We start from the raw sequence: 27,422 nt of genomic DNA on the forward strand, positions 1-27,422 counted from the left end.
CCAATATTTGCCAACGAACAGTTGGATTGCTTTCTCAATTGTCCTAATCAGTGATTTAAAGCAAACTTTGTTTGTTTACAAATTAGATATTGAACTAAGATATTCTAATCTCTAAACATTAGGAAAACCAATCCATGAAGCAATAGAGAAGCAGTGTAAGTTTTCTGTTTAGAAAGGGTTGTGTTAATATGGTCTTTATTATCCATAAAAATCCCATAATGCACCCAGGGGCAGCATTAGAGAAACAGCATTTACAGTTCTTCCAATCTATTTGTTAATGTCAAGTGGATTATTAGCAGGAAACCAAGAGCTCTTAAAATACTACACTTTTTATTCCAGGCTTAAAGATTTTGATATTCAGAAACTCAGAATATGAAAATTCAGTTCAAGTACCAGCATGAATGTATTTTTAATTGTTCCCAGAGCTCAGACAGCAGTGAAGTGGAGAAATTGCCTGATATCAACACACAAATGAAAGCATGAGCCTTGCTTTCTTACAGAAATACAGACTTATTTGCTGAATCACCTAATACTGTGCAAGTTGTGTTAATGTCAATAGTAGGGAAAACATAGCAGCAGCTTTCCTCTTCCCTCACTTATCATATATTCTGGATCTGTCTTTTTCAGTGAAGGGTTTAAGTGTAATAGATTACCAATGTGATTTATCAGTAAATTATATTCAGACAAGGAATTGTCTTTTCCTCAGGAAAATAATGGGGTAAAATTTGTGGGGAGAGGAGGGAAGCACATATTCTCCAAACCCAAAGTTTCTACTCAGGGAAATAAAGCAACATCTTTTGTTCCATTTCTACCACTGTACACAAAAGTAATTTCCCCCTCCAGTAGATTTTGAAACTCAGGAATGTCTCATTGGAAAGACATTTCTAAGATTATTTTTTTTTCCTCATTGTTAAGAGGAAATGGCTCCCTTAGTCATGGCTAACAAACCTGGCACACATATGAGGCAAAATCTGTTTTGAAGTAGTGACATTTTTGTCATTCATGCCAAAGGTAGGGCAGATTCTGAGATTTGGGAATAAATGGATGTTCTCCTCAGCCATGGGGATCTGTTACACTGAATTCTCTATGACAGGTGAAGGAACCAAACAGGGTTTTTTAAAAGACAGAGGAGGAAATGTCATCAGGATAATTTACGGAGCTGATAATCCACGGCTTCCTCATTCTTCACAGGGAAGATCTTCGAACGGGGAGTTCACAAATTTCATGTGAGGCACACGGAGTGCAAGCATTGACCTCGGTCGGGCACGACACGGCACCACTGCCCAGCACCCACTTCTTGGTGGTGCCACTACCAGCTCTTCCCAGTTCTTGTTCCTCGGGGAGAGCCTGCTGCTCTCAGAGGTCGCAGATTCCGCGCGGTGAGGGGTAATTCCCCCTTAACACCAAAGCTTGAAGCACAACCTGCATTGCCCCGTTTGGCCAAGGAGAATAGTGAGATATAATCGTATAGATCAGCCCGGGACGCGGCACAACCTGAAGGGTCCGAGGCAGGTGACAGAGTAGAAATTGACACTTGAGGACAAAAAGATGCGGTGAGGAGAAAACGGGTACGTTTTTCTTTTTGCTGAAGCATCCCCGGTCAGGCTGAGATGGTGGCAGCGGGAACGGGAAAGTTTGCCGTGACTTCACATTAACCCGTATTTAGCGGCAAACCCTTAAAACTTTTAGCTGGGAGCAGCAGAATCCCTCCCTCAGCCCCTCCAGCTCTCCCCTCCGCCTTTCCCCAGCCTGTGGGGCGGCTGGCTCCCCCCTCCCGAGCTGCTCCAGCGGGTTCCCGAGCCGGGAGCCGCGGGACGGGACGGGGCGGGAGCGGCGGAGAGAGGGAGGGGGAGAGGCGGCCCTCAGGCAGCTTCCTCCCGCTCTGCCTTCCCCGTCCGGCGGCCGCGAAGAGCGCGCCATGGCCCGCAGCCGCCGCCGGGAGGGCTCCGCGCCGGGCACGGCCCCGCCGCCAGGTCCCGCCAGGGGCGCCGGGCCCTGGGCTCGGGGTTAGAGCCTCGCCGGGGCCATGGGCACGGCGTCGTCGCTGGTGAGCCCGGCGGGCGCGGTCGGGGAGGTGATCGAGGACACGTACGGCGGCGGCGGCGAGGCCTGCGAGATCCCGGTGGAGGTGAAGCCCAAGGCGCGGCTGCTGCGCGGGTCCCTGCGGCGCGTCGGCGGCTCCCGGCCCGGCGGCCTCATCGGGGCCAGCTTCAAATCCACGGCCTCGGTGCAGGAGCTGGAGTGCGTGGCCGAGTACGAGCGCCTGAGGAAGGAGTACGAGATCTTCCGCGTCAGCAAGAACAACGAGGTGGCCTCCATGGTGAAGAAGGAGGCGAAGCTGGACAGGGAGAACAAGCGGCTGCGCGCCGAGCTGCAGGTAGCGCCCACGGAGTGAGGGCACTGGGCAGCGGAGCTGAGGCTGCCAGGGACTCGTCCCGCTTCCTGGGGAAAGCTGTGGCAGGAAGGTCACGGGTGCGAGGAAGGGAAGGCAAGGTGCTGGGGGAATGGTGCTCTCCTGCTGAGCCGTGGGGATGCCGTCAAAGTGCACGTCTGGGGATGGGGACCGCACCCTGGGCTGTGGCGACCAGTGACAGGGAACGGCCTGAAGATGTGCCAGGGGAGGCTTAGGCGGGATATTTGGAAAAGGTTCCTCACCCAGAGGGTCTTGGGCACTAGAACAGGCTCCCCAGGGAAGTGGTCACAGCACCAAGCCTGACAGAGTTCAGTAAGTGTTTCGACAGTGCTGTCGGGCACATGGTGTGACTCTTGGAGTGTCCTGTGCGGGACCAGGAGTTGGTCCTTGTGGTTCCCTTTCAACTCAGAATATTCTCTGATTCTGCCTGCCCTACAGTAAGGAGGGATGTAGGGTGCTGAGATAATACTGTAGTCAGACCTGAAAAGTAATCTAAAACCTCTTATTGCCAATAAAACTCTGAAAAAAGTTAAATGTTTTCAGGCACTTCAGAAAACATACCAGAAAATACTTAGAGAGAAAGAAAGTGCATTGGAAGCTAAATACCAAGCCATGGAGAGAGCTGCTACTTTTGAACATGATCGAGACAAGGTTAAAAGACAATTCAAGGTATGGTTTGACTTTTCTATTCCTGGGAAAATGACCAAAAAAGATGGATGCAACTTGTTCACGTTCCCCAAATGAACCCTTCTCCAGTAGCTTTCATGAGGGCCTCTCCTTAAAGTCACCTTAGAGTGTCATAGCTGTAGCTGCCTATTTACATTAATATAATCTTACCAGAACTTCTCTGTAAGACTAAGAGGAAAAAAAATCTGAAATAACTTTATAAATAATAAAAGGACAACATGAAGTGATACATCGTAAACTAAATTCCTGCATTGAATTTGAACACAGGAGTATTTCAGAGTGACAAGAAAACATGAGCTGCAAATTGGCACATGCTGAAGGAATGTATAAACACAGAGTTTGATTATTTCTGAATAAATTTTATATATTGTGTTGTAAGGTGTAACACCTTTATCTTACCTTTTTTTAAAAAGTGTGTATTGGTTCATCTCTTTTGACTTCAAAAATATCATAGTTAGAGACAATTTGCACTCTCTGGAGGGATGACTTGAAAGGCCAGGCAGATGTTTCTGCTTTTCCTTTGCTGCAGATGATACTTTTGCCACCCAAAACAGGGCAGTAGGTCCTAGTTTTTCACTATTTTGAAGATTCTTCATGTCCTTAATTTTAATTGTCTGTAGCTATATGTAGTTCATGTTTGGCAGATATAAGAAAAGAGAATTGGTTCTAACCTTATTTAATAAAATGAGACTTGAAACAACTTCCTTTCTTTGAATTTAAAACTAGATTTGTGTTTTCCTTCCCACATGATGGTAATAAGTAAAAAACAGGACAGCTGGAGATGCTAGATCAATTTCCGTCATAAGAAAGTTAAATTTTTGCAGCAATAAAACATAAATACAAGATTATATGTAATTGTAACTAAACCCATGGAAGAATAAAAGGGAACCTTTGAAAAATTTTTACATGTAGCGATTTTAGAAGACAATAAAGCTTAAAAAGTAAAAAAAAGTTGTTTTTGCATTTTTAATGAAAATACTAATGCAAGCTTTTTTTTCAGAATGGTATGCTAAGGTTTATAATGGTAGAAATTTTAAAATAGGTAATTTTAAACTATGGTTTCCTGCTCATTTCTGATTCATGATGGCTTCAGGTTCACATTTTCACTTGTCTGGTAAATGAATGCTAGAAACTTACTTTTCCAATTGCAAGTAGATAATATGAGCTCAGGAATAGATACTGAATTTTGAAAGATTTTCTTTTCCCTTCCTGCGGATAGATTTTTAGAGAAACTAAAGAAAATGAGATTCAGGATTTACTGAGAGCCAAACGAGAGCTAGAAGCAAAACTCCAGAGACTCCAGGCCCAGGGAATCCAAGTGTTTGATCCTGAAGAGTCTGATTCTGATGATAATTGTACAGATGTTACAGGTGAGAATTTCATCCCCAGCATTTTATGTTGGAACATGACTGAGGTCTCCAAATAGTAAAGCAGAAGACAGATATTTATGTTGTTTTGAAAAAACAGTTTAATTAATCCAGATGAAAAGCAACTCAAAGTAGTTTGAAGGGTAAAAGCAACAAACCTTGCAAACTTGGTTTAGATTTTGGGAACCTCACATTTCTGGTGTTACAGATGAATAAATGAAGACAGAGTACTGTCTAGACACAGTTACTTGAACAGTTTTAAAAATTGTTCTGTGAACTGGTCTGAGTTTTCTAGTCTTTTCTGAGTTGTTTTATTATAGATCTGAGAGGTGATGCTCCAGCGTATCCAAAAATCACACCTGAAACTAGAGGGAGTCTTAGATAGACACTTTGGGTGATGACATATGCCAGTGTCAGCTGCTGTGTGTTCCAGAACAACAGAATTAGATCTTTAACAAAGAAGAAGTAGATACAAAGGCTTGTATATGCTGTATGAGGAATTTAATAACATGCAAAGGAGCAATCTATGTTATAGCAAGTATTAGCAAATACCCTTAGCCTTTGGTGTCATGGATTCTCATTAACTTGGGAGAAGCAACCATTTAGAACCACAGCACACAAAGGTGTGAGGAAATCTGCTGAAGGAGTAAAAATTATGGTCAGTGGCATGTGGCTGTAGGTTTCACCTGGAGTATCTAGGACTGATAATTTACCTTGTGTAGTGATAATGAAGAGGTGGTTTTTTGTTTGTTTTCCAATTCTTAGCTGCTGGAGCACAGTCTGAATACTGGAATGGAGGAGTGTTGGGAAGTGAGCCATCCATGGGTAGTATGATGCAACTTCAGCAGTCTTTCAGAGGGCCTGAATTTGCTCACAGCTCCATAGATGTTGAGGGACCATTTGCAAATATAAACAGAGGTAAGAAAGGATAATTCATTTTGCTGGGGTTGTAGGTGTCTATGGAATTTTTCCAACTATGGTTAAGTAACTCTGTTTCTTCCTAGATCCTTTTCTGTCCACTCTTGAGTAATTTAACTAAAGGATAATTTGGAATTCTTTGTAAAAATAAAAGGAAATGTAGCTGAGTTATATTTAATATATGTGATGACTATGATATGTGCAGCAGTGATTTTAGCAAACAGCAGTTACCAGTGCTTTGTTGTGAGTCTGTTCCTTATATTGACAATGGAAGATAGTGGCTCCTTCTTTCAATATCTACTGATGTTCTTTGTTTCCATTTGTATTTAGATTCTTTAATTCCTGAATATGAACATAACATTTGTATTAGAATAAACTATACCCCTGTTTTATTCATTGATTTTGCATGGGTTTTGACTCTGCCTAGGGGGTCACTTATGGAAATCTGATTGTAGGACCAGGATGTAGTGTTGTTGTATAAATCAGGGCTTCATTTTTTTCTTGTCAATAATTACTGCTTTTGAACTTTGCTTCCCAAGTGGCTTCTTAGAAATTGGCTTCTGATACTCTGGTTTCCTTCACTGGCTCTGGTTGTCCTGGATCTGGAATCTCTCCTGCATATAGTTGATTTTGCTGGCAGTTTCTCCCTTTTTAGTTCAATCCTTCAGGCTCCATCTGATTCAGAAGTCTGTGGCTGCAAAGTGGAAGGGGTGGGTCTTTCCTGTGACGGCTCCAGCTTCATGCACTAAGCCTTCCATCAAACTGTGAGGTCCTGAGAAGAGAACCTATTCCTATCTTGAAAGAATGACCAGCCACAAAACGAAGAGTCTAAGAAAGTTCTAAAAATCATTGCTTCTGTAGGGAATAAACATCCAATGCTACAGAAAGCAATAGATTTTTTTCTCCAGAAGGGGAAGGTCCTGCAGTGTTTTGCTGTCATTTATTCACATCGTCTAATTGAAATACATGTAGATCTCAAGAAAAAAAAAAGTGGTTATGCATGAATTTATTGCTCCTGCATATTGTTATTTTACGATTATCAGCTTGATTTCATGGAAATATTTCATCAATCCTTTTTGAAGGAAATATCATTATGATGATAATATAAAATATATTTAACATTTTTATTTTGCCACATTATCAAATTGTATAACATTGTCAAATGGTATGAGTTCTCAAAATTCATAAAATTTAAGTAATTGAGTAAAATACACTGATACTATTTTAAATAAAATTTAGTATTCAAGATGTTAAGAAGTGATGACTTATCTGTTATGCAGTGTAATGATATATGAAGATCTCTAAGACTTCATTTTGGAGTTTTTTTCCATTGGCAGATGACTGGGATGCTGCTGTTGCCAGTTTATTGCAGGTTACTCCTCTGTTTTCCCACTCTCTGTGGAGTAACACAGTAAGATGTTACATTATCAGTACTGATGAGACTCAGCCAGATGTGACCATCTTCATTAGAGTGAGTACCTCTCAAACCTATGCTCACTTATATGCTGTCTTATTTCCAATGTGATGCTGGTTCAGAAATTTGTTTAATACTTCTTGAAAGTTTTAGTTGCTGTAGTCTGATTTCAGTGAAATTAGTGGAAGTATTGTCAAGGGCTTCAGGGGAACAAACTGCTTAGAGAAAAGAAACTGAGATTTATTTGGTATATCCTTAGTGCTGTACATCTTTAATAGTAAAGCACTGTTGCTCACATTTGCTTTCAGAACTACTCTCCAAAACTTCAGAGAATCTGTGAAACAATGGGGTACTTCTTTCAAGTTGTTAATTTTTCAACAGAAAATGAAAGGCCTCTTAAGGATGTAAGAAAATGGGAAATTGAAAAAAGTTCATTAGTCATTTTGCTCCTGCATTTAACTTTGCCAAGGTGAGTATTTTCCAGGGTGGTGAAACAAATGGCAACTGGTAATTTATGCAGAGTGCATAGCTTATTAAAATGTATGGGATGTTTTGCTCAGTATATTTCCTAAGCTAGTAACTTCAAAGTGATACTCCTTCAAACTTTAGGTTTGTTAGTGCAGACACTTAAAAGAATGTATCAGCTTTGTACTATTTTCTTTTTCTTGTAGCTACAAATTCTCTTAAGATACAGCTTGAGTGATGTTTTAATAACATACAGAAATGTTTTGCTTTCCAAGAGCAGTTCTGTTTTGTGCATGTCACTGTGTCTTAGGAATTCAGGATGGCTGATGTGAATGTCATCAGTGTTTTTCATTTGCTTATCTACTCTTACAGCTGTCTGTAGTATTTGGGGTTTATTCTATCACATATTAGTTCCTGGTTTTGGCTGTCTTTCAGACTGATTTCATGGCCCTCCTGTGTCTTACCTTATGCTAGCTTTTGACAGCTTTGATTTACTGAAGTCATGATATTTCATGTGACAAATAGTGATGGAATGTGGTCTGTTTGTTCAGTGAGTAATTTCTTAACTTTATAGAAGAAGAAGCATGATTCACTGAAAAAATACAGCAAAGGAGGGATACTTTTTGAATTGTGTTAGGAATGTTACTGTTGTGCGTTATATGCTGTTGCCAAATAACTCAGTTTTATGTATGTGGAGCACAAATGTGTAAGAACAAAATATGCAGGGAAAAGAAACATCAAAAGTATTAATATAGAGAATTTCTCTTAGAAAAACTCCGATGAAAACTGTAGTGCTTGTGTAAAGATGGTAATATCTGAGCAATCCTCTCTGCTATTGTCAGCATCCCCAAGCAGTATAGTTCCTTCTGTGGAATGAGAATAGATACCCATGGATATCATTCACATATATAAATATGCAAAGTGCTTTTGAATTTGGAGGTCAGATTCTCCTTTTTGAATACTATAAATTGAAAGACTGTCCCCCAAGACATCTGACATCTGACAAATACTTAACTAAATACTAATATCTTACACTAAATACTAATATGTAATATCTAATAAATACTAAACTAATACTAAGTATCTTCCTAAAAAGATCAGAGATAGAACAGAATCTTCAGATAACTGATAGCAAAGCATATATGTGATGCTTATTAATTGTATGTGAAACCATATTCTTTCTATGCAAGGCAATTACCTTTCATTCTGCATATTGGTATGATGGGAAGAGCAGCTTTAAATTTGCAAATCAAAAAAATTAATAAATGGGTTTACTGGTTTTGGTACAAGTAGCATAAATCTCTCTCTTAGCTTTTTTTTGCTTCAGATTTTTTCTCAAATTCTCTGTTGAAGTATTTGATTGCTTTTTGCTATAAATAGATATGACTTTTGAGTTAGATTTTGCATTGAAACCCATCTTTGGAGCTTGTGTTGATTGAACTGTTTACTACAGCAGTGTAATATAGCACAAGAATGCTGATTTCCAATCTAGTTGTTTGTTGGAGGACTGTGAAGAAGCCTTCTTGAGAAATCCAGAAGAAAAGCCCCGGTTAATTTATCACAGAAGGGAGGATGGCAGAGTCAGTTCAGTCGCAGTGCAGCAGTTAATTGAGCAAATTTCTTGCATGAACAAAGCAAAGGTATGGCATTTAAAAATTGCTATAAGCAACTCTGCATGCTAATAGTCCCAGATTTTAGAAAAAAAATTAATTGCACTCATTGCTCTGGCTGCTCATTCTATGAGCAGATTGATGAAGCTGAAATTCATGAATGTTATGAAATTTTCATTAGCAGGGGAGAAAAAATATCCATTGCATTTTCACTGAAAAAAAAGGGCTATGCTATAAGGTTAGAATTTCTTAGTTGTGTTTAGGCATTTAAATGGCAAAGTTGTTTATCTGAGGTCCCCCTGCAGCCACTGAAGGGGTATGGAACGTACCTCTAGAGAGATTCCAGCTGCCTAAAAATCGATCAGTTATGATTCATTTTCCTCTACAGAGACAGTGGTTGAGAACAGCTGCCACTAGATGCCCAGCTTTTAAAGTTCTTAGGCAAAGTGAATCTTACCTAAGGAAGGCAACAGAATGGAATTTAAATATGTTCCAGAATGTTTTTGTTGGAAGTCTTAAATAGTGTTCTCAGTTGGGTTCAGAGTTGTGTCATGCTATGCCATTTACCTTTTCAGATGATTGACCATGTTGGAGGTGTGGAGGAAGGAGCATATGAAATCTATAATTGTGTGGAAAAAATAATTAAACAGGTAAAGTACGTGATGCATTTTAGCTTTTTATGTCTATGCTGATTTATGATCTTAAATGATGTCAGTGTGATTACTATGTGGTACTTAGATGTGATTCAAAGTATCTCTCTGTTTTATCATTAATATCTGGCAAGCAAGGAGATGTGCAAGTGGAAAATAAAACCCCAAACTGAGCAGCACTTTTATGGACAGAAGCACAGGACTACAGGAAAGGGTTCTGTTTATGGACCTAAATTAGCTTTTAATTTCTCTTTATCAATATCATAGATATGTCCTCTCCTTAATCTTGTGATGAATTGTTTCCACTATGATATATTTAATATCAGTCTTGAGATGTGTGCATTCAGTGTTAACTTATTTTCATTTAATTGCTTATTTATTTATGCTCTCTGCTATCCTACAAGGAAATGAGCATATTGGTGTTAGTAGAGCCATACTCATATTGAGACTAACAGCAAATGTGCTTGCACTGTAGTTGCAGTTTTCTCCATGTAATTTCCTTTGATTTAGGATATATTGGGGTGTGAAATGACAGACCTAGAAGGCAAGGATTTGGGTAATAAGGAAGACTCCACTGCTCCTGAAGAAGTTTTTGGTGATGTATTGTGGGATGCGCACGATGAGCAAGAACAGATGGAAGCTTTTCAGCATGCCTCTAATTCAACATGTGAGCTGGGATTTGAGAAAGTGAGTACATTATAAAAGGTATATAGATGAAGAGAAAGTCATCACTCACATCCGTCCCTTGTTGGGCAAGATGCACTTCAACAGAAGAAGCTGTGTCTGAGAACATCCCTAAGGCTATCATTCCTTATGCTGGAAGAAGCCATATGTCTGCTGTAGATGGCATATTTCTTTTCTGGGAGAGATGCCAGTTGGTGTGTTGTTGAATGACATTGATGAAGAAATAGTTGTTGTGCCTGCACTGGAGAAAAGCACTATAACAGTATGCCAGAAGCAGAGCGTCCTCTTAGACGTTGGTCATCAATAGAAGACACTCTGAGAATCTGTCTTTTCTTCTATTTTTTTAATTTCTCTTTTATTTTTCACCAAGGAAATCCAATTTCTTTCTTGACACCTGGAGTTAGGTCTTTAGGAGATAGATAATGAAAAGACTTCATCTCATCAGGCAGCTGTAAAAGACGAACAAAGGAAACTTTATAGTGGAAAGCTGCTGAATAGCTCAGTACTTACTCATTACTGGAAACAATTTTTTTAGAACATTTCAAGTTGTGAGTATTAAGAACAGTTATATGGTGGGAAGATATAATGAATGTAGAAAGGTAAACAGTAAAGTCATTATAGAATGTGGTGCAATAGTTCATTTGGCCAATGTAACATAAGCATGCAGTTTCTATATTTAAATTCTTAGTACCCTTATTTCACTAGCACAATATATTCTTTTACTTCTCCACTCCTATATTGGTAATGGTTTGGAGGATTGTACCATCTCTACTACATTTTAGAGCAATAGAATAATGGAATATTAAAGAAAAAATACCAATGTATATCTAAATGCACCTCTTCTTTTGAAGACAAAATATTTCTCCCAAGCAGGTGAGGAGCGTTTTGCTTTGGTTTATTTTGTCATTTGCTGAAACATTTTTGGACATTCATATGCTGAAAGAAAGCCTTCCATTGTATGATTTTGTGTGCTCAAAATAGTTATTCATGGCAGATGCCAACCTTTCCTGGCAGCCATATCCAGTACAGTGGAGTAGTTTGGGGGAAAGAGGGGGAAAGGAAGCCTGAACAAACAAAGAATGCAGCTGATTTACTATAATAACACTAATTCAGTTTATTAGCACTGAAGATTCCATTCTAAATAGAGTTTCGAAAAATGTGTTAATTAATTTTACACTTTCTAAAAAAGAGATAGTAAATTCTGTGATTTAAGTGTTTCCTTGCAACATCTATTTACACTTGTATTGTATTGCATTTCAGTAGTTACTCCTTTGCTGTAATAAATCAGTAGTGCATTTTGAATCTAAATGGTTTACAATACCGGGCACTGTATTTCTTCCTTAAACACTGGAATATTTATAATTATTGCTTTTTTTTATAGTATTTTGAACGTCTGAATGACCTAGTAGCAGCGCCAGCACCAATTCCACCATTGCTAGTATCAGGAGGACCAGGCTCTGGGAAATCTCTCCTTCTGTCAAAATGGTAGTTTAAGTTCTTTTTTTTTAATATATGAATGAAATTTAAGAAAAAAGTTTCCATTGCATTTCAAATATTGTATCAGTAATAAGAGGTGAAATGAGGGATGTACAAAGCACTGAAGTTATTGAACCATCCTGGAAAGATTTGTGATATTTGAGTAGCTAATTTCATCTGCCTTTAACAGTTCCCTTACTCCAGCTGCAACACCTTATGATGAGGCATCACTTACATATCTGTCTTTGCACAGCATTACAATGCGGTTTTGATAGCTCAGTAGTGTTGCTTTTCTACCTGATACACAAGAAGAGTATGAAATGAAGAAAGAATCCTCATAATTTATCATAGACTGTAGAATTTTATGGTCACCTGTATGCTATGACAAAATTTGCTGTTATAAATTCATGGTGTCATTGCTTTTTACAAGCTTAATGGCACGTGATTATTCAGTAGCAGGAAGGGTACTTGCTAATTGCTATCAGTAATGGTGAGAGCAAAAATGGAATCTGCCATTAAAAGTTCAGTTATAGCTCAGGAAATGTCTATCCTGTTTTGTAAGATAAGCATGGAACACATCTAGCTAAGATACTCTATCTCCTTTGGCAAAACTAATGCTTTTTAAGATCTATTTGCAAAATTACAGTCTGTTGAGTTTTTTTTTTTGCTTCTCTTCTTTCATTAGGATTCAGTTACAGCAGAAGCATTCACCAAACACTCTAATTCTTTACCACTTTGTTGGGAGGCCCATGTCTACTAGTTCAGAATCTGCACTGATAATTAAGCGCCTTACTCTAAAGGTAATGCCAGTATTACATGCTCTGCATTGCATCTTTCTTTGTGTGTCTATGTGTGTGTGCAAAAATAACATTTTCTATAAATTTTTCAGCATCAGTGAAAAGTAATGCAAATATGGTAGAAAAATATCAGGTTTATGTTGGTCAGGGCTCTGGGCAGGTCTGATTGAAGATGTTGCTGCTCAATGGAGAGAGTTTGACCAGGTGGCCTTTGAGCTCCTTCCAGTCCAAACTCTTCTGTGAGTTTATGAAATGTAAGGCATTATAGGCTGAGGGGAATCTGATCCTATACACTTAATGCAGCTCAAATAGCATTTCTGGGATGTTTGTAATAGATTAGCATTAGCAGTTATGTTTCCAGTGACCTATATTGATGACTTATAAAACCGTATAAACTCCTTCCAAAATTTCCTGCCATCTGGCCAATGAAAGAGGCAGGTGGTACCTCTTGTGTCCATGTGCTTAGAAACCTGAGGCTGTATTGGCCACTGGGCACCATCTCGTTCCTAGACTAGACTCTCTCCTGTATTAATTTATTTTTAATTGGGCACTCAATACATAGGGAATAAGAAGGATCATTTTTCTCCTGGGGTCTGAACTTGCTTTTTCCATCACAGAGTGGCACTAAGGGCCTTACAGTACTAAAAACTGTAGAAAAATGAATTCAGTTGTCCTATCCTTGCAATTTTGTCATCTGTCTTAGGTGTTTAGTCTGTGAAACTTCAAGTCCTTTAAGTCTCCATATTTCTTGTCTGTTGTGTAAAGGTTATCTCTTTAGAATTTACATGCTGACTTCAAGAAATATTCTTTGTTCTGCATATACTAGAAGGAAAGAACTCTGTGTGAATTTGACTAGAAAAATTGTCCCCAAATCACTTGGAGGTTTTTTTGGGGGGATGGTGAGGTAGTGGGAAGGGGTGGTTTTTTTCCCCTTTTGTGTCTATAGGATTTCTTTCAACTATCCCAGTTGATTTTTAATGTAGAATTTCTTGTACATATTTATAATTCTGCAGCTTATACAACACTCTTGGTTAGTATCACCTCTGACTTTCGATCCAGCTAAACTTCTGGAAGAGTTTCCCCGTTGGCTGGAAAAACTTTCTGCACGCCATCAAGGCAGCATTATTATAATTATTGACTCCATTGACCAAATACAGGTATGTTTTCAAAATCTTTACCATTTCTCAGTCTAAGAGAAATCTTGACTATTTTAATAGGTTCAGCCATAGCCGTGTAACAAAAATAGAAGTATTTGCTTTGCTCTGAAGAGAACATATAGATAATAGTTTTGTAAAAAGTGTGGTTGAGTTATTTATGTAGATAAAATTTTTTGGGGTTGTTTTGGTTTTTTTTCCTACTAAATTTTATCTTTACACCTTAATTTTTGAGCAGTCTGATTACAGTACTTATCCAAAGATTCAAGGCTATGAGCTGACTTACTTAGCCTGTAAATAGACTGGTTTTTATAATGTGAACATTTCAAGAATAGTATTCTATCTGCTTCATTTAGTGTACAGTTGTGCTGATACATATAAATGGGTCATTTAGTACTGTCTAGAGGACCAGATCATGAAAGATTTTAAAGGATACTGGAGAATTTAAGACACCTTCCATTGGGTTGCACAGTTAATGAAACATAGCAACTTCTGGCATTGTTTTGAACAACCTCTGTGTTAAGGAATTAAAATTTGTTTTTAAGCAAGCTGAGAACCATATGAAGTGGTTGATAGATCCTCTGCCAGTGAACGTGAGAGTGATTGTATCCGTGAATGTAGAAACATGTCCGCAGGCGTGGAGGTATGTTATATTTCTGTGATGTGTCAAAGTAACCTGGCTTAGAATTATTATTTTAAATTGCAGTTACTCACTGAAGAGCAGACAGATTTATCAAGAAGTGGAGATTTAATAGGATAAGATTTTGCAACCTATGAGGAAAATGAAAGCTTCTCTATTGTAGCTGCAATGACAGATTTTAGCTGTCAGAAAACCAGATGCTTGTTTTACTGTGATGGATCTATCCACATGACTGACCATAGAAAGACAAAATTAAATGCAGTCAGATGCACATCAAGAACTGCAGTACCATGATGTAGATTCAGGATAAGGCTAAAAGTGGAAATTTTACTTCAAATGACTAAAATTTAATAGTAGCAGGGAACAGCTTCAATTACTGCTTTGATGTAAATCTTGAAAAAGCCCTGGAACTCTGACGTCTTTTTTTTTCCTTTTGTGTGCTATTTAATAAGGTTCAAATATGACTTTGTTCTCTCTTTCCAAAGGTTATGGCCCACTCTTCATCTTGATCCACTGAATTCCAAAGATGTTAAATCTCTCATTAGTGCAGAATGTAACTCTGCAAATGTTAAGTTGACTAAAGAGCAGGTATGTCTGTTGCAGTTTTTCTAAAATACTTACTCTAGTATAACTTTTAATGAAAACATGGAAAGATGAAATAAGCCCAGTTGCCAAAATAAAGAATTATATTTAGCTAACTAAATACAATTGCTAAAGATAGCATGAAGTTTGAGTATTTTTACCCCATGGCTCATAGCACTGAAACACAGATGGAACAACATAAATTTTTAACAGAAAAACTGTTCAGTTGCACATACTGCTGTAAGTGTGTTATTCTATTTTAGAATACCAGGAGGTTTAATTATGTTTTGATTAATTATTGTTGCATAATACTGTAACAATGATTAACAGAGTGGGAAAAACTGTATTTCACCTTTTCCCTTTAGACTGATTATGTAAGATAACCTTCATGTTGAGATATAATGTTAGATCCTAGCTCTTCATCTTAAATTCAAATGGGAATTTTCACTCATATGCTCCTTTAGCTGGAAATGTGTGCAGTATTTTGTGCACTACTTACCATGTTATAGTCTTCAGATATTACAGATAGAAGAATATCTAGAACTTCTGTTTTCTTATCAAACAGTGAACGTTTTATTTGTATGGTTAGTTTAATCTCAGTTCACAGATTTTATTTAAAATGTTGTAGGAGAAAAAGCTGGAGAGACATTGTCGTTCCGCCACAACTTGCAATGCTTTGTATGTCACTCTCTTGGGCAAAACCATTGCTTGGTAAGTTGTTTTGGAAATTACTATGGTCTTCACTAGATTAGAAGACCTCAAGTAGGTTAGCCTTTTGAAATACTTTCATTTAACACAGAATGAATCTTGTTAAGAAAACACGATGCCGAAGTTTAACCCTTCACTTACTCTGAATGCAATAGGAACAGAAATCAGAGAGTGTACAGTCACCAGTTTGATACCAAGTGAATCCAGATAGTTGTATCTATTTGTTTTAAGATATTCTATTTATATTTTATTTTAATTTGTTCTTCTTTATGGGTGTATCAGTTCCTTCAGTGGTTGATAAAGGTATTTGGAGAATGTTGGTTATTGTGTTGTTAAACAGTTAAATTCAGGTGTGTTGTATTTACTGATGTACCAGAGTGTTTGCCCCATAGATTTTTAAAGCTACAGGGAAGTTCAATAACTGTCTAGTTTAACATCCTGCATATGGTCCTTAGCCTTGTAATTCCTGCTGTGGAGAAAATTAATCTTCCCTGTTGTGCAAGAGAATACCTAATAAGTGCATTGGCTTCTTATTAACCTAGACTTCATCTTGTTGAGAAAGATGCATTTTTAGCTAAGAGACTCCCAGAAGATGATACACTAATTGGTAATTTACTCTGGGTGACTGATTTCATTATTTTTGTTCACATTTTATGTTCTAGAAGACTTAATTGTTCCTGAAAACATGCCTTGAAAATTCATTAAATGAAATAGCAGCATGTGGTATTATCTTTATCCATCCTGATGTTCTTACTTGTACTCCTACTGGAGAAAAAAACACTGCAGCGTAGGGTTTTTAATAAAACTGTTGGAGCTAGTTAGAAAAATCAGACAATATGACAGAAATTGTCTTGGAAGAACTCACCTCTTTGTTTAAATCTCAGCAGGTGCTGTGCACCTTTTGAACCCAGTAAGAGTCCAGAGAATATTTGAGATAGAGCTCTTCTGTAGTTTCAAATCAGTCTTACTCAGCCAGATTTAATATGCTAAATCTTACCCTTTTTGTCCTGCTCAGTGTTGGAAATACAGGAAATGTTGATGAGATTCTTCATCAGTGTTGCCAGTGTCAAGACACAGTGTCACTGTACAGGCTTGTTCTGAGATCAATTCAGGAATCATTGCAGAGTGATAAAGAGAGAGGTCTTTTGAGAGAGGTAAGCAGGGAATGCATCACTATGTCTACAGGTAATGAATACTCTTTCCTGTAAAGGGTTTTTCTTAACTTAGAAGTAAATACAAATTTATATTAGTTCATATGTATGATTCAGATATTATTGTGTACTGTTAGTATAGAAGGGACAATTTAATTGATGTAATTACATCTGTTGCATAACTATAGAGTGTATGACTGCTTTGTGTTAAGTATCAACTGAGCTGTTGTCTCACAGAATAAAGCAGGGCTTTTTCACTATGATGTGATACAGAATTAGCACTTCCTTGCAGATCACTATCATGATCTAGTGATTAACTACATTGAGCATAGTAAATGCAATCAAAACATGGTGTCTTGTAAATACAGGCATTGCTTATTACATTTCTGACTCCTCTTTCTACCTTTTCAGAATTTCCTTCTTGTGCAAAACATTTTTTTAAATTAGGATACAATACTCCTACTTGCTGCTTCTTTGGTTCTGGCATCATAAAGACCCGCAGCATATTTTACTTAGATGAAAGTGCCTCATGATGATGGAGTTATTCTCTCCAAGAGAGTTTCCTCTCTTAGGGGAATGTCTAAGGAGCCATTTGTTTCTCTCAGAGTGTCCCATTTGGTGCTTTATCTATTAGAATATTAAACCATTAACACTGAGGTCTCTTCTTTGAGAAGAGGGAAAGGGCTTGTATAGGCAGGGTGCTTTCCTTTGGCTATAAAGTTGTCACAGTGATAAACAGTATTTCTCTTGAGATTTCAGTGTAACTAAGCTCTCCAGGAAATATTGCTAACTGTGTGAAATGTTGTTTTTTACTTTATGCAAGATACTGTGTGTCATTGGTGTCAGCCACAATGGGGTGAGTGAGTCAGAGCTGATGGAGCTTTATCCTGAGCTGACTTCTGCAGTGCTGGCCTCACTCCTTCACAGCCTGCACAAAATGTGTCTGCTGACATATGGCTGTGGTTTGCTGAAGTTCCAGCACCTCCAGGTAAAGTTTGTAATTCTTAGCAAGTGCAAGTGAAACTCCAACTCCTAACTCCAACCCCTGGTTTTTAGATAAATTCTGTTGTTAACTAGGTAGGCCTTGAAATGTTGATGTTTGCTCATCCGTTCTCCTTAACATCTGGTCTGATTTAGAAACACCTTGAAAGCTACCAGAGCTGGGATACACCAGTATTGCTGAAAATCTGGCCTTTGAAGCCTTCATAAATTTCAAATCTATTAAGTGTTAACTCCATGTATCCTAAGAAACATTGGCTTCCCAAAAAAAAACCAAGAATTGAAAGAGAAGGGAATATTGCCTGAATAACCAAACCTGTGGTCTAATATAAGACAGTTTGTTTTTAGTGCTTTTGTCTTTGAAAGATTTTCAATTCTACAGCATGAGATGTGTTTCATCACCCTGTGTATCATCAGCACTTAAATTAAATGCTTTCTCTTTCTTTTAATTATACTCTCTTTCAGGCTTGGGAGATGGTAAAACTAGAGTATATGGAAGCTGGTGAAAATGTTATTTCTGCCTATAGACAAAAACTAGTGGAATATTTCACCATGCAGTTAAGGTAGGTCAGAATTCTTCAAGAAGTGCTAAATTGCAGATTTCATGCCTCATAGGTATTTTTGTTTTCTTCGTATACATTCTTTGAGTTTAGTAAATTATTATGGCAAAATAACTATGCAAAATTGTCAGTTTAGAAGTTTATTTATTGACATGTTGCTTTTTAATCTCGGAAAAGAATAAGATATGTGAAGTAGAATGGGCAGAATGGACATATGATAAAGTGATCATGGGGAAATGTAGGGCATGAATTTATACCATATCAGTTATTTTTTGGTCTCCAACCCTCCCATGGATTTTTAACTCCCAGTAAATGCTAGGAAATTTGAGTTTGCTTGGAAAACCACTTGTGTTCAGCAAGCAATTGGCACATAGATAAGAGGAGGTCCAGTAGGACAGCTGAACATCTGCAAGTTCATATCCAGCTTGAAAACTGATTCGCATTTACATCCTGTGTTACTGTGTCCCAGCAGTGGGCTGCTGTTTATTGCTTCTCCAAGCATCCACTTTTGGGTAGCAGGAAGCCAAGAGGGCCACAGTATGCCAGACAAAGGAGGCACAAAAGGACAGTGGGCTGCTGCAGGGCTGCAGTCCTTCTGGCAGGCACAGATTGGCCCGTATGGGATGGAGAAGCAGCTTCCTGTGGAGTGTCTGGGGGGTCCAGTGCCTTCTGAGGTGAAATTAAAATGAACATATAAGAAAATGGAGTACATAGTCTTACAGTAATGTGTTTGTTCAGACATTCAGGTATGGAAATTATATGCTTGCATGCTTTTCACATCAAATTGACAAGATGCTAGGCCTGTCAGAGTTTTAATTTTGATTTTTTTTCTTTCAACAGTCAAGACCGAGTGACTTGGAGAAGTGCAGATGAACTTCCCTGGCTCTTCCAACAGCAGGGTGATAAGCAAAAGCTGCACAAGTGTCTTTTGAATCTCTTTGTGTCCCAAAACCTTTACAAAAGGTACAAAGGTAGCAACTGCTTTGGCCATTATAAATATTTCATAGTAATTTTTTGTCAATATAAATAAAAAAATTGACAGATTCAAATAGTTATATAGTAGAGGCTGAAGTGCTAAGTGCTGTTTCCATATAAATAATGTATTTTTTCTATTCTTACACCCTGGGGGTGGTAAAGGAATAAATATTGCTATTGAATAGTGTTGGTCTCCATGGATTGTTTCTGTACATGCTGTAGCATAAGAACAATTTGTGCATGTAGGTCTTTATTCCTAAGCTAGCATCAGTCTGAATAGAGGGGTATCAGAGATAAGATTCTTTTCCTTGTTAAAACAGGGGACATTTTGCAGAATTGCTGAGTTACTGGCAGCTGGTTGGGAAAGATAAGAGCTCTATGGCAGCTGAGTATTTTGACTCTCTGAAAGAATATGAAAAAAGCAGTGAGGGAGAGGAAAGTATGATCTGCCTGGCTGATCTTTATGAGACCCTGGGACGGTTTCTTAAGGACCTAGGTCTTCTCAGTCAGGTAAGTACATTTAGAGATTGTTGTAACAGCAAAAAGGCAAGGGAAGCAGAGCTCAGTGTGTGCTTTCTCTGGCAGTAGTTAAGTTATTGCAGCATAGAGGATGCTGTCTGCTGCCCTCACTGCTCTAGACTTGGCTCTTACAGGCTGTAGCTCCTCTGCAGCGCTCTCTGGAGATTCGAGAGACTGCGCTGGATCCAGACCACCCAAGGGTGGCACAGTCACTCCACCAGCTGGCAGGAGTGTATGTTCAGTGGAAGAAGTTTGGGAATGCTGAACAGCTGTATAAACAGGCACTGGAAATCTCTGAAAACGCCTATGGAGCAGAACACCCTCGGGTGGCCCGTGAACTTGATGCACTTGCAACCTTGTACCAAAAGCAGAGCAAGTAAGCTTAATTACAATGCTGGTTTTATTTTATGTGAAGGTAGTACAAAAAAAAAAAAAAAAACAAAACAAAAACGCAGCAGAAGTTTTCTTCTTGAAGCCAGAGCTTTTCTTTGGTTCTTTTTTTTGAGTTTCATATGTTCATATGCAACCATGAACATCCCCTCTCTATTCTTGTAGCAGGTCACATAGGACGGGCCAACTTTTGTGCTTAGTTTAACAAAAAACTTGTAGAAATAATGGAGAAACATTGTCTGTCCCTAATAATTCTGTGAATTTTGTATTTGAAAAAGATGGGATTATTCTCAAGAATCTTAAATTTTCAAATCTGTACACTTAGGTAACTTAGAATCTTTTCAGCATACTCACTGATGCTACATTTGACAATCTTCTCACACTACAAATAACTACTTTCAGATATGAACAAGCTGAGCAACTGAGGAAAAAGTCCTTCAAAATACGCCAAAAAGCAGCAAGGCAGAAAGGCAGTCTGGTAAGGAAATGCTTGATATTTAAAAAGAGGGCATGTTGCAGCTGTGCTAAACAGGTAATAATTTGTGTCTGCAGAGCTGACATCTCCAGGGCTTTTGGTAATTGTGGGCATAGGTAGTAAAGTACCTCAGCAGCAGCTTTGGTAACTGCCCTTTCAACTCTGCTGGAAGTGGAGATGTATCGGTACAACTGGAATGCAGTTGAGAGAAGTGGAAAAGAAAGAACTGGATATATATGTTTCAGAGGTGTGGAATTACAGCTGATACGACTGTGTGTCAAAGTGGCAGTGGAAAAACGTGTTCTCCAGAATAGCTGAGGCATTTATCCTACTAGTGAATACAGTGCTTACTGCAATGGAAAATCCCAGTAAAAATATTAGGTGACATACAGAGTTTTTTCCCCTGCTTTCTTCTTCTGTGTTGTTTTTCAGCTACAGGGTTTCCTTTAGCACTTTTGAGCTAAGGGTTTATCATGTAATGCCTGTACTGTAAGAGCCTAGCTAATAACTCCAGAGCTCAAGTTGTAGCTACAATAAAAGTAGTAAAAAGCCAACAAACATGTTGCTAGTTCCACAGTGATAAGGTAAGAATGAATTTGGTTCATGAAGATTTGGTCTATTTCTGTAATGAGTTCTGCAAAAATATTTTTATCAAGACTGCAAAGATCAAAAATAGGCAGAGTGTGTAAAAATAGCTGCACATTTTACTTTGATTTATTTTGTTTGTAAGCATTAACTTATCTGCTCATTTTAAAAAGATTGATGTGAAACCTTGAGTAATATTTTATGTGCATTTGATGTGGTGTTTGGGATTGGAGACTATATTGATTTTAAGTTTTGAGTTTATAAACCTAAGAATTTGATCTGAACTGGTTATTTGAACTGTGAAGTTGAAGCAAATTAGCATGTCTGATACAGTGTGACAGCACAGTAACTTGTATTGCCTGGATGTTCTCACCAAAATTTCACTTTTTCTGTGCAATTTGTTGATAGATTGTAAGTAAACACTTGCCACATAGCTCAAAAATAGAACTTAAGAAGGATTATTCTGCTACTTTGGCACCAAACTAAGCCTTTTGGTTTTTCTGTCTTTAGTGTTAAACTTTAAAAGTAGTGGTAACTGGCTTACATCTCCTTCTCTCCACTGTAGCGTGGCTTTGCTCTCCTGCGTCAAAGAGCCCTGCAGCTGGAAGAGCTCACGTTGGGCAAGGATACACCAGATAATGCTCGAACCCTCAACGAGCTGGGAGTCCTCTACTACCTGCAGAATAATCTTGAGTGAGTTGTACTGGTTGTGACATCTACTAAGTGTTCTCAGATGTCTGACTGGAGGCAGTGCATGGACATCTAGCATTTAATGCAGACACATGATCAAGTGCTTGTTGTAGTACTGTCCTTTATTCATTCTACTGGGTTTTGTTCACTGTGAAATTCACTTCGATTTTCTATTTGGTGCTATTGATATGTGGGTGTTCACCAAGCCAGTGCACTTCCTGCATTCAGAATTGATGTTCCACAGTTAGCCTTTGTTGCAAATACCAGTTCTCTCAAATTTGTGTCTCCTCTACTCAGCTTCACTATTTTGTGACTCTCTCCTTTCCAGTGCTCATCTTTGAACAGTGAGATTGTTGTTTTTCTACGACAAGGTCATGGCTTAAATATTCATTGTTCTTATAATCCTTCAGGTTTTACTCTGATGTCCTGTTTAAAGCCAGAAAGGGCCAGAACAGCCCAAAGGTGTTCTAAAAGCAGACAGAGATAAGCAGGGGTGTTGAAGAAGGGGAATAAAATGTGCGAGATAGTTCTGATTGTGTTTCAACACTCTTCACATCAACTTCTTTAGCTGACAGAGGAATCTAAACTGTGTGTTGTGAGGGAATTGTAAAGTCACCTAAAACCCACTCTTCTGAACTGAGTATTTTCAGAGGAGAAGAAAAAGTGCCCAGCAAAAAAGCAGAGAGTGGGTTCTGGAAATATTTTTACTTCCAGTTCTTCCTGTACCTGATGTTTAAGGCACTTGTAGCTTTGGATAATTACAAAAGTATATATTATTTAGGATCTGCATATAGAATCACAATCTTTGCAGTGAAGGAATTAATTTTTAACAGTTGCACATGTGGGGTTTTCATCAGTTACCCTCGTGAAGTGACTGATTATAGAGGAACAATATTTTGTCTAATCTCATACAAGATTGTTTAACATTCATATGTAGTTCCTGTTAAACGCAACCTACTTCAAGAGTAGCTACATCTCCACTATTTCATCGGTGAGAAAAGCTATAAACTTGGTTCTAGTGAAGGTTTAAGGAACATTTAAACATGGATATCCCTGCTCTGAATCACAAGTCCAAGACTTCATGTAATTAAAACTAAATCATTGCCAGAAGGGTATGTCACTTAATGAATAGTTTATCACATCATCCTTCTTGCATAGAGTGAACATCTTTTGACACTTGTCTAAGAGCTCCAGAATTGAATGTACAGTTCTGTGTATAAATGGCCTTTGTTTTCTCTAATGTTTTTTTCCTAAAAGTGGATTTTTCCTACAAATGGATTTTTCCATTTTACTAAGCTGACCTCTTGAGAACAGCATCACAGTTTGTGTGGATGTCAGGATGAGGAGGTGCCTAGTAATAAGGGATGCAGTCAGTCCTATGGAGGGATCACCTGTAGTTTTGTTAGAGGAGCTGCTGTAAAGCTGTAATGGAATACATGTATTCCTGTGTAATTCCAATGTAATCCTACTGCAGTGGGATAAAACGTGCCCTTTGCTTCAGGGGTGACATTACAGAGTCTTTTCCACTTTGTCAGTTCCAAACAGATTCTACTATGGATTTCCAAGGCTGACTTTGTTGTTTCAAACAGGCACTTCAGCCTGTACAGATGTTACTAGCTTTAAAATACTGACGAGCAAGTATGTTGTGTAGGACAGCAGAGCTCTTCCTGAAGCGCTCCTTGGAAATGCGGGAGCGAGTCCTGGGATCCGAGCACCCGGACTGTGCGCAGTCTCTGAACAACCTGGCAGCCCTGTACAATGAGAAGAAGCACTATGACAAGGCTGAGGAGCTCTATGAGAAAGCTTTGGACATCAGGAGGAGAGCCTTGGCTCCAGATCACCCCTCCTTGGCTTACACTGTGAAACACCTGGCAGTGCTGTACAAAAAGATGGTGAGCACACACCTGTTACCCCTTCTGAGCACCTAAATTACCTGTAATGTCTTTGTCTTAATGGAAAAAATGTTTTAGGGGGTAGGAATAGCTCTGTTTACACAATGACCTTGAACTTCACAGTCAATTTAAGGACAACTTTTAGAATTATGAGGGAGATAGCAGTTCACAAATAAACTGTCTGGCTGAGCCACCTTCAGCTTACGTTGAGTCAGTGAAAGATGAGCATTACTTCTGTGCAAAATGCACTGTGAGGAGTAAAATTAGCTTCTCCAGCCATTAATACTGGAGAAGTATGAATGAAACTTCTCAATTTTATAATCTCAAAATTTGTTATGAATATATTTGTTTATAGATGTTCTAACTATTTGCTATAATTAGTGAAATAATGATACACTCTTTCCAACTGTTGAACCAAGATCAAGTTCAGTGGATTATAAGAATTCTATGTATTTTATATTTTCACATTTTACTGTTCTTCAAAGAGAAAAAAGATGTTGATGAAAATCTCTTGGATCAAATTTGCTCATGTTTTTGCTAAATAATTATTACCTGCTATTGTGTGCATTAAATGGTTTTGGGTCACATATATTCTGCTCACTTTAGCTTCTTATTTTCATGCTGCTAGAAGCTGCAAAACCACTCAATATTTGCATCAAAAACTTCTTTGCTTGTTTGAAGGAGCACAAATTAAAAGTCACCAGAGAAAACTATTTCAATAAAAGTACAACTGAAAATTATTTTTACATCATTCTCAATGAGACACTTGTGGGTAAAAAGGAAGGGAAGAAATAGACTTAGCTGAGAAACACATTAGTTGGGAGTAGAATATGCCCAGTATTTTGGAAAATTAGGTTCTAATAAATATTCATTATAAACAATCTGTGCAGAAAATACGTATTAATTATCCAAGGTTAACCACTTTTCTAGAAACAGTTAGATCTTCTCTAAGCTTTTGTTTAAAATACCTTTTACTGTTACCATCTTGGTTCAAGAGCACTGGATATTTTTCCCTGTTATTTCTAGGGAAAGCTGGACAAGGCTGTTCCTCTGTATGAGCTAGCAGTTGAAATTCGACAGAAGTCATTTGGCCCAAAACACCCGAGTGTAGCAACTGCTCTGGTAAACCTGGCTGTCCTTTACTGTCAGATGGTAAGTTTGTCATGCCTAATGTTTATTTTTCTTGTCTTAGGCTTTTTTGTGGTTTGTATCTAAATGAAATGAAAGAAACTTGACCATATTTAAAAGGTAAATTCCTTATAGTACTTGCAGATTCTTGGGTTCCATTTTAAATATTGAAAGCATATTTGGCAAGGAAAATGTATGCAGGGAAAAGATAATTGCTGTGACTGGTAGGTACCAGATTGCATCTAGGATGCATTGATACTATGTTGGCAAAAAAAAATCCAATGTAATACACACCTGTATCAAAGAAATACACATCTGTAACAAAGAAACTTTCTGCTACCCAAAGAAAAAGCAGATTGAAGCTTTGCCTCTCTATGAACGCGCACTGAAGATTTATGAAGACAGCTTTGGCCACATGCATCCTCGCGTGGGGGAAACACTGAAAAACTTGGCTGTGCTAAGGTAAGATTATATGCTTCAACCCTATAAATGCAAATTACTGCATGAAACAAAACATCTGGGCTTGTGTACTTTTAGGAAAGTAGGGAGTTTTAAGTACACTAAGTTGATAGCATTCAATTTAAATTAATTTAAAGACCTGTTTTATTTTCTTCTTTCAACTTTGTTTTACTTTTTTCCAAAGCTATGAAAGGGGAGACTTTGAGAAGGCAGCTGAACTTTACAAGAGAGCTATGGAAATAAAAGAAGCAGAGACTTTGTTGATAGGTGGAAAAGCAACTTCTCGACACTCATCAAGTGGAGACACATTCAGCTTAAAAAGTGCATTATCACCATACACTTTGCTGGAACAAGGACAAAGGTGATGCAAACCTGCTCCAAGAAAAGGCAGTCTCCATTGATATTTTCAAGTAGACAGAAAATTACTAAGACAAATCCATATTTCCAAGGATTATGTACTGTTTTGGGACTGACACCTGTCTTCATGAATTCTGCCTTAACTTTGCAGACTGTACGGTACAAAGTGAGTTTTTTTTCATTCTATATGGGTACACACATTAGTTACTAGCTCAAGTTGTAGCTAATGCCAAATGCATGGACTTGATGCCTCTAAGCATAAGTGCCAGGACTATAAAAGATTAAGCTGAACCACTTGTATAAACTCCAAGGGACAGTACTTATTTCTGTGTTGTAATAGCATGGCTTAGAGGATTTGTGTATTTTTGTATCATCAATCCTTCCTGCCTTTTTATAACCCTTTAAAGTTGTTTCTGAAGAAATGGTAATTTTGAAAAATTTTTGAAAATACTATTTAACCTGAAGTTTTACCTGCAGGGTTACTTTAGCCTTAGGCAAATTTTCATTCAAGGGACTTGAGCAAAATCAATTGGTTTCCTTGGGAAGCTAAGGTATCTAAATATATCATCATCTTCAGTTAAAGCTGTTGTTAGGTTCCACTCTTTCAATAAAAATACTTTCAGTGGGCAATCAGAATGAAGATTATGGCCTGTTCTTAAACCTTTAGCAATACTTTCACTGTTTAATCTTACTGAATCCCTTAAAATACAAGAATGCTTGTATTAGTTGGGAAAACCTAGCAATGCAAAATAGTTTGCCATCAGATAAAGAAATTTTAAACAAATCTACATGCCTGTTGTATTTCTTAATACCTGAGTCATTGAAAGACTCAGTCTGAGTTCTATTCTCACTCAGTCCAAAATGCATACATCAATTTAAATAAATACTAAAAAGACTTTCTATAAAAAAGGGAATGTAAGTGGAAAATTGAAACTCTACTATAATATTTCTGAGGTAACTGATGTTAAGATTAACTTGATCAGGTTTCAGAAATGCAAATGGCCTTCACTTCAAAGAAGTACTTGTCTTCCACAGTACTTTTTCTCTTTTATGGTAGAATTAAATATTACTAATTTCAGCCCTTGTACTGATTAGGAGGAATTTAGTATTTTGGTAATGCAGTAACTTGGCAAAAGAAAAGGTATATAAAACTGACAGCACAAATATATAACCCAAATTTGATTTTTAAGATTAAGGTTCAGTTGAAAACAAAAAATGAAAAATAGTTCTTGAAGGGGTTATGATAGTGCAGTAAGAGTTGACACTTTGTAATAGCTCTCTGGATATTTTCCTCTTGTTATATTGTAAGCAAGGGTTTACCCCTCTATTTCAGCCACCATGAAAATTTTGAAATTTGGAAAGTGCTTTTCAGGATTGTCACCAGCTAAGAAGAGCAGCAAAAGGAAAACCAGACAAATACACAAAAAACCCCAAACAAAAATACCACCCCCTTACCCCCCCCAAAATCTCAACCTACTCAGCTTGTGTGTTTATGTTGCCTAATGTTCTTCGACCTGGTAATTCTGTCCTCTAAAGAATTACCAGATGTCTGGTCTAGCTTGTCCTGTCTGTTCTGATTTTAACATGTACAGTGGTACATCTTCCTCTCCTAAATAGTGTCCCGTATTGTTGCTAGTTTAAATAAGAAGTTACTTTCTAGATCCTCAGTGTTACTAT

At 38.0% G+C, this 27,422-nt stretch overlaps 1 protein-coding gene across 1 annotated transcript; it reads left to right on the plus strand.

The window, feature by feature from the left end:
* The first annotated feature begins 272 nt into the window (after window positions 1-272).
* Window positions 273-26,533, plus strand: NPHP3 (nephrocystin 3). The gene is made up of 28 exons (XM_056485027.1): window positions 273-2,377; window positions 2,957-3,082; window positions 4,320-4,470; window positions 5,233-5,385; window positions 6,723-6,856; window positions 7,108-7,268; window positions 8,757-8,904; window positions 9,450-9,524; window positions 10,035-10,211; window positions 11,590-11,693; window positions 12,370-12,484; window positions 13,495-13,638; window positions 14,181-14,278; window positions 14,761-14,863; window positions 15,486-15,568; window positions 16,581-16,719; window positions 17,540-17,704; window positions 18,181-18,278; window positions 19,116-19,238; window positions 19,571-19,760; window positions 19,904-20,145; window positions 20,562-20,637; window positions 21,785-21,912; window positions 23,561-23,801; window positions 24,828-24,953; window positions 25,276-25,391; window positions 25,573-25,798; window positions 25,838-26,533. Exons 1-27 carry the CDS (start codon window positions 2,027-2,029, stop codon window positions 25,751-25,753), a joined length of 3,948 nt encoding a protein of 1,315 aa, XP_056341002.1. The 5' UTR covers window positions 273-2,026; the 3' UTR covers window positions 25,754-25,798; window positions 25,838-26,533.
* Window positions 26,534-27,422: the final 889 nt, after the last annotated feature.

Source organism: Oenanthe melanoleuca, chromosome 2 (assembly GCF_029582105.1).
Source record: "Oenanthe melanoleuca isolate GR-GAL-2019-014 chromosome 2, OMel1.0, whole genome shotgun sequence".
Lineage (NCBI taxonomy): Eukaryota > Metazoa > Chordata > Aves > Passeriformes > Muscicapidae > Oenanthe > Oenanthe melanoleuca.

What these genes read in the sequence shown, in the direction of transcription:
- NPHP3 (XM_056485027.1), top strand. Translation starts at nt 2,027, where the DNA reads ATGGGCACGGCGTCGTCGCTGGTGAGCCCGGCGGGCGCGGTCGGGGAG. An exon ending in GTGAGCTGGGATTTGAGAAA is followed by an intron (nt 10,212 to 11,589) that starts GTGAGTACATTA and finishes TTTTTTTTATAG; the next exon opens with TATTTTGAACGTCTGAATGA. An exon ending in TTGTACCAAAAGCAGAGCAA is followed by an intron (nt 20,146 to 20,561) that starts GTAAGCTTAATT and finishes AACTACTTTCAG; the next exon opens with ATATGAACAAGCTGAGCAAC.